The 7556-nt window shown below is 39.2% G+C and overlaps 1 protein-coding gene across 1 annotated transcript; it reads left to right on the plus strand.

Moving 5' to 3' along the window:
* The first annotated feature begins 4750 nt into the window (after positions 1-4750).
* LOC131230477 (hydroxyproline O-galactosyltransferase GALT6-like) lies at positions 4751-7278 on the plus strand. The gene is made up of 5 exons (XM_058226398.1): positions 4751-5051; positions 5511-5644; positions 5976-6149; positions 6956-7063; positions 7177-7278. Exons 1-5 carry the CDS (start codon positions 4751-4753, stop codon positions 7276-7278), a joined length of 819 nt encoding a protein of 272 aa, XP_058082381.1.
* Positions 7279-7556: the final 278 nt, after the last annotated feature.

The raw sequence follows: 7556 nt of genomic DNA on the forward strand, positions 1-7556 counted from the left end.
TAATAATAAAAACATTGTTGAAACCGGTCGTGTCTCCATGTAGAGAAAGACGTGATCACAAAGAATGACATCGGTTAGTTCTGTCATCCCCCTTTCAGCAACAACAAAGGTGGTCAATCCAACTCTTCCTTAGCCAAAGTGCCAAAAGGTCAAGGTCACGGGTCCGATCAAAGTAAATTTACCAATTCAACCAACCTAGATACCTACATCTCTGCTTATTTTGAAGAGTATTTCTGACCCTGGACCTCTTACAGGTCATGTCCCTAAACCTCATGTTCCTCATAATGTATCAGTCACACCAATATATCATCTAGCAAGGACCAACAGAAGTAGTGATCCTTCTAAAATTCAACCAATGATCTACTAATATTTTGTCATTATTGTCATTCTAACTTAGGTGGATGTTTTACTTTTTCTCTTTCTTTTCACCTTTTTAAAAAAAAAAAAATCTTTTTACCTTCTCTAATGTTTCCTCTGCCACACATACAAGAGAACTGTCGACCACTGAGAAATAGGCAGTCATTGTAGCAACTCCACAACCTCAATCAGATTTACCAACAATTATCACTGTTGCAACAAGCAGGCCTGGAACTCCTACAATGGAACTTGATGAAACTGATTCCAAAGTGACGGCCAACGATATGCATTGGCCTGATGATCAAGATCATGAAGACTTAGAAGTTGTTCAATTAACAAAACCCTTTCATGTTTTTTTATCCATTCCAAGGCTCTACGGTCGTTGTCAATCAGCATGACGATGAGCCTCTTGTGGTGACATCACAAAGTTCTCAGAAGATTGTGTTTTCTTATCTACTCCTGTATCAGCCAATCTTCCAGTTCCACCTCCTGAATAGCCTCCCCTATCACATCGACTAGATGGGTTTTGCTCATAGATGAGGAAGAAGAGGAAATGGAGGCTTGTTGGCCAGTCATTTCTACTTCTAGTCGAGAAGAAATTACTAAAACTCCTCCAATTGATGACATTGTCGCACCATCAAGGCAACTATATGAAGTTGTACCTCTACCAGTCGAAATGACAACAACACCTCCTTTAACACCTGAGGAAATATTATTAGTCAAAGATGTACTCTCCTCCCTCAATCAAGTACTCAACAGTGACATGGCAGTGGTCAAGTCTCTAGCACCTTCTTCCAAACTTCAACAGCTTCAAGATGAATTACGATCTCTCATATGCTTAGGGGCTACTGAAATCATCGCTGCAGGGTCGATCAAGAGACTTAAACTCTTCATTCACCACCATCAAATGTTCTCATCCTTGGATGAAGTACTCGCCACCAAGATGCATGTGCTTTACCCTATTCCTAGACTTAGTGCAAGAGTATTAGGACATCAGTGCTATAGTCGACAAAAGTCAGGCTGAGCATTCGACCGCCACTCTCAAAGTGAAAGTTACTGCTGCTAGAGAGCAACTCTCTGCTACATATGTTGAACTCAAGGAATCGAACACAAAAGTGATTGATCTTGCTGCCCATATCGCAACACTGGAGTCACTACAACAAAAATGGGTAAAACCGGCACTTTGGGTGCACCATGCAGCGGCGCTATTTAACAGCGGGCCCACGGATGTTTCTGTATAAAAATAAAAACAAAAAACGATTTGCATTTTGCTCCCGACTCTCTCTCTCTCTCTCTTGACGACTCTCTCTCTTCCTCTCCCGACTCTCTCTCTCTCTCTCCCGACGACTCTCTCTCTTCCTCTCCCGACTCTCTCTCTCTCTACCTCTCCTGACGACTCTCTCTCTCTCTCTCTCTCTCTCTCTCTCTCACGCGACTCACAGCTTCTGCCTACCCCCGACTCTCTCTCTCTCGCGCGCGAGCTGCCATTAATTTCAGGGCTTAGATGAAGATCTGAAACAGGTAAGAGTTTGGATTTCATCAATTTCAACCTTAGTGATTTCCTAATTAGGGATTTATAATGTTGAAACCCTAATTAGGGATTTACTATGTTGAAACCCTAAGTAGGGATTTTCTATGTGGAAACCCTAATTCAATGTTGAAACCCTAATTAGGGATTTTTCTATGTTGTTTGATGCGAATACATACAAACGATTTGTTGTGTGATACAGTTCTGATTTGTTCGATACTTCGATTTGCAGTTTTTCGATCTAAATTCTGTTGGATTTCGTGACGGGTGGAGTGTTTTCTGCACTCGATTATGTAGTTGGAATTTTCAGGTGTTTATTTTTTTATTTTATTTTATAAATACTCGGTTTAGATTTCCGTTATTTCTGCTGTGTTTGATTCCGATCCGATTAGGTTCTTATCTGATGCTTCGAGGATTTCAGGGAAGAGTTATCAGTTTGAATTCTACTAGTTTTTTCATTTGGGACTTTGTGCTTTGGATTTTGCCATGGAAGGTGGCAGTGATCTGGAAGCGAGTCAGTTTCTGAGGTTTCTCTTTTCTCCATTTTCAATTTTTTTTTTCATCTGAGAATGTTGGATTGTGTAGAGAAAAAGGGTGTATTTTCTAGTAACAAGGGAGGCTTGGTAGTGGGAGTGGTGCAGAAGACAGAACTGGCACTTTGTGAACTTCCATTTTTCTGGTTTTTTTTTTTTCCCCACCCCAAATTGCAAGATATGGAAGGGGCAGTCCGGAATATATCTCACCAGAAATATGGTAATAGATTATCATGTTTGACTTAGGAACTAAGAATTAGCAGCACTCTTAAGACACATTTCGCAGTTTGGGACTGGCCTATCTTATCACAAGAAGTTCTACAATTTAAAAGACTGTAACAGTAGACATCTTTGCAGTCTTAGAGTGTAATATCCCATCTCAATGCTGCTAACGAAAAAATCTATGCCTCAGTCTAGGTATGAATACTGGCTCCCCCATGTTCAATAAATTAGCAGACGCGTACCAGGGATGAATTCATGTTTACTCACCAGTCTCTGATTTGCAACAGAACCCGTACAAGGTGCCTCTCTTATATATATTCCTCCATTGTTGTAAGAAATGAAGGAGGTGGCTGTCGAAAATGAGATGCATAAAGAACCATAAAAAAGACATCCCAAAGTATGAACGACCAAAGTAATCAAATAAAAAAACTTACCCACTTTACCCAAATTTAAACAAATAAATTGGAAGAAAAAAATAAAAACCTATCTCAAAGTTGGAAATTGGAAATTTCTAGTGAGCTCCAAGCCTTTGCAAAATTCATAAAAATCAGCAAGATTTTGTGCCTGTTGAAAGAATGAGCAAACTCAACAACCGATTTCTGGCTTCCAAAAAAATCCTAGAAATCTGCAGCTGAGCATCAGTTGTTCTTAGCATTAAGCACTTCAAATAAAAATAAAGGGCAATGAGACCTAGTGGCCTGCTCTTTTATAAATGTTGAGGGCTTTGACAGCATCATGTCTTGACATATCAAAAAACTGCATTGAGGTATAAAAATTATCATTTAAATAGAAGGCCCAATGCGATCCATTCTTAGAGGTGAGTATAACATCTAGAATAAGATTATTGATTCCATCATTCATGGAACAATATATTTTGAAACTCTCCTTCAATACCTGCATAACAAAAGTGGAAACGTTAAGAGATTGCATGTATATGTACAAATATAAATACTCTCTACTTTTATGCATTTTCTTCCCATGAATAGGAACCAATTCAAGAGTAGAGCCCAGCTCATGAATCAGGCCCAAGCCTCGGTATTCAGCCCATAATTTGCAGCGCACTGCATTTACATATCTTTATAATGTATGGCGCCTTTGGGGCCATGTGGCAAGCATAGGAAATGAAGGAAATTTTGAGATTCATGTATAGCTTGGGAAGGTCCTTTTTTATGGTTTTTTAAGTTGTATTTTGTTTTTAGAAATTTGTAGTATGTAGACTCATGGTTGTTCTTAAATGTAGTTAAGAGAGGTTTGTGTAATTGGTCTATATAAGGACCTATTTGCAATGTGAAGAAAATCCATTTTTGAGTTCTAATATATCTACACACATTCACACACATTGACACACACACACACACACACACACACACACACACACACACACACACACACACCATTTCTTGCAATTTTTAGTAGAAGAAAGAGTTGGATGATTCCGCGTTGGTCATGAGTGAGTCCAACCCATACCGGCCAAGTGATTCCTGGTTCATCGGCACCAACTTGGTGATTGCACAAATTTTCAGCTTTGGCAGGTCTATTGCTTGTAACATTTTTGGTACTTCTAGTTAATGAATGAATTTTATATTTTTTCTAGTCATTCATCATCAAGTTTATTTTCATGCTACAAAATTTCGTTCCATCTGAGTTACAGAAAAAAATATGAACAGTTGGGCCCATACCTAATGGTGTTTTGGTTGCGGCATTGAGGACCAAGCATTCTTCACAGGTATTTCCCCTTTTCAACAATTTAGATAGTTCATCAGGTGGCACCCACATTGGATGGAAAACAGACAATTTAAAGTAGATATCCTCATCTGAACAATGAGATCTATGGACTTCTTTCTGTCACATGGAGATGGTTGTACATATTTTCTCTTTAACCATCCATTTGCAAACCATTTATCGAATAGATAGAATTATCCAAAGGGAAATTCGTGTAGAACTGTGCATCCATGGTTATGCTTACTAGATGCCATCACACAATATGCATTTTTTCTCACCCATGGAGGAGATGGATCAGAGGAAGTCAGCCAATATCACAAAGTGAGGCCACAGCCCTTTGGAGGAGAAAACAGGACTACAGGAATTGTGTTTTCTTTCTCATACTTCAATGTGTAAACATAAACTTTCTTCAAGCATTGTTCTTTTCTTCCCCATTTGGAGGTATGACCCGAAGATCGCCCCTTTGAAAGATGGGGCCCAGTTGGTGCTGGTTTCGCAGTTCATGATGGAATTGCAGGGGCTGAAGACGGTGGACGGAGAGGATCCCCCAAGGATTTTGCACTTCATTCCGAGGTTGAAGGGCAACTGGAGTGGGAAGCCTGTGATTGAGCAGAACACTTGTTATAAGATGCAGTGGGGCTCCGCTCTCCGGTGCGAGGGTTGGAAATCCAAGGCTGATGAAGAGACAGGTATGTGATTATTTTGCACTTCTTTCTGTTTATATTAAATCCGAGACTGTTCTAGTTGTTTTAAGCACAATTCAACTCAATTTGATATGCGGATTGTCTGACTGGGCGATTGTTTTGACTCGAGTATCCTCTTCAAATGTATTTTTAAGTGAGATTTAAGTTTTAGAAGATCTTCAGGATAACCCATAATGTGGATTTTGATGTTGGTGCAGTTCTGTTAATAGATCCTTGTCTTTTATCGTATCAAACGGTTGTGGTGTTGGAAATCCTGTTGTTCTCAGCTCAATTCGACAGGCTAATTGGATGCAGTCACAACAAATCATATCTTCTAATGTGGTGGCCCGATTCTTTGTGGCACTGGTAAGGGCATCTCTTGAGTCATTCTCTGAAACCATCCATGTGTATCTTTGCACTGTTTTAACTTGAATTTAGAATCTAATGTTGGGTATCATTTTTGAGGAAAGCGTGGAAGGAAGGAAGTGAATGTGGAGCTAAAGAAAAAAGCAGAGTTCTTCGGCGACATTGTAATAGTGCCTTTCATGGATAGCTATGATCTGGTTGTTTTGAAGACGGTTGCCATCTGTGAGTATGGGGTGAGTGAAATTCAACTATCAAAGTTGGAAATACTTCTAATTATGAAATATTGTTATCGTTAAGGAAAAAAGTTAGAAATTTGTATGCCTTGATAATGGAAAAGTTTATAAGGATTGATGGACTTGATGTATTTGTTTATTGACACAGGTCCATGCATTCTCTGCAAATTATATCATGAAATGTGACGGTGACACATTTGTCAGAATAGAAATACTTCTAATTATGAAATCTTGTTATCTTTAAGAAAGAAAAGGTTAGAAAATTGTATGCCTTGATAATGAAAAAGTTTATAAGGATTGCTGGACTTAATGTATTTGTTTATTGACACAGGTCCGTACAGTCTCTGCAAATTATATCATGAAATGTGATGATGACACATTTGTCAGAATAGATTCGGTGATTAAGGAAGCCAAGAAAGTCCCCAGTGGTAGAAGCCTATATGTTGGAAACATGAATTACTACCACAAGCCCTTGCGTTATGGTAAATGGGCTGTGACGTATGAGGTATAAATTAACTTTCCCCACCTTTCCCTTAAATTATTATATTGCTCTTTTAAAAATAAAATAAAATAAAATCCGTTGCTTGAGTAATTATGTGGTACTAAATCGCTCTTGATGATAAAATGCTCTGAATTGCATTCCTTGAACGGGGGACTGCCATGGTTACATATTGAACTGTTTGGAAGAAACAAAGGAAAATCTGGAACTTTACTTGCCTTTTCCATCTTAGAAGAGTTTTTGGGGTCGGGTACTTATCTTAGTTTACTTATGCAAGTAAAAGAGGTATTATGGGACACCAACATGCTCCGAAAACAGTGTTTCCTCACTGACTTACTACAGGTTTATAGGAAGCAAAAGATTGAAAAGTAGATGATTTAATGCAATAAATAGAGCAGACTGGGAACTAAATTTCATATCTTGTTGGCAAAAATGGAACTGAATTGAAAACTTTGGTATTAGAGACTCTATTCATGCTCAGGCCTTTCATTTCTTAGAGAAATTAGGACACTGGTCCAAACACCATGGCCTGTTGCATAGTCAGGATAGCCACATTAGTCTAATTTACCACGACTAGAATCTCAATTCCCTGCTGACTTTTCAGCTTTAGTAGAATGTCTATTGTCAAATGTAGCAAACACTGCAAGCATTGGGGCGGTATTGCTTTTCTGGTGATTTATATACTTTCATCGTAATATTTATGGTTTTTGGTGGAAACCTCGTCATTCGTTCTCATCGTCTTATTCATTACCAACTTCTCTTTCCTTCACTCTGAATAGCTCACAACACTATGCTTATTGTTTGTGTTTCAGGAATGGCCAGAAGAAGATTATCCACCGGATGCCAATGGCCCAGGCTACATTGTATCATCTGACATTGTACAATTTGTTGTAACAGAGTTTGAGAAACACGCCTTGAGGGTAAGATGTACAAACTTCTGCTGCTGTTGTTTTAACCCTTATTACCAACTTGAAAAAAAGAAAAAGAAAAGGAAAAAAAAGGCCTTCACGCTGACAATTCAACTCTGAAACAGCTCTTCAAGATGGAAGATGTGAGCATGGGCATGTGGGTGGAGCAGTTCGACAGCATGACACCTGTCGAGTATCTACACGACCTGAAATTACCGGCATGCTAGGGCCTCTCAAATCCATACAAAGGCTTCTACCGGCGCTTGTGTAGAAATCTTACGGCGTTTTTTCGCAAGAAAAAGTGTCCCCAATCCATTTTTACTGGCGCTCTAAGTGATTTTTAGCGGCGCTTTTTCGCGTCGCAAAAACTTACAATTATCGACGCTCAGAAAGGCGCCACTAGAAGTTACCTAGCGCCGCCAATACTTTTAGCGACATACCCATTTATCGGCGCTTGAATAGCGCCAATAATAGAATCGCCGGCGCTTTTATGGATTTATAGCGG

Source organism: Magnolia sinica, chromosome 17 (genome assembly GCF_029962835.1).
Source record: "Magnolia sinica isolate HGM2019 chromosome 17, MsV1, whole genome shotgun sequence".
NCBI lineage: Eukaryota > Viridiplantae > Streptophyta > Magnoliopsida > Magnoliales > Magnoliaceae > Magnolia > Magnolia sinica.

Bases quoted from the DNA above. Each gene is read 5' to 3' on its own strand.
- LOC131230477 (XM_058226398.1), top strand. From the start codon at position 4,751: ATGTGTAAACATAAACTTTCTTCAAGCATTGTTCTTTTCTTCCCCATT. The intron at 5,645-5,975 runs GTGAGTGAAATT...TTATTGACACAG, and splicing joins TTGCCATCTGTGAGTATGGG to GTCCGTACAGTCTCTGCAAA. The intron at 7,064-7,176 runs GTAAGATGTACA...ACTCTGAAACAG, and splicing joins TTGAGAAACACGCCTTGAGG to CTCTTCAAGATGGAAGATGT.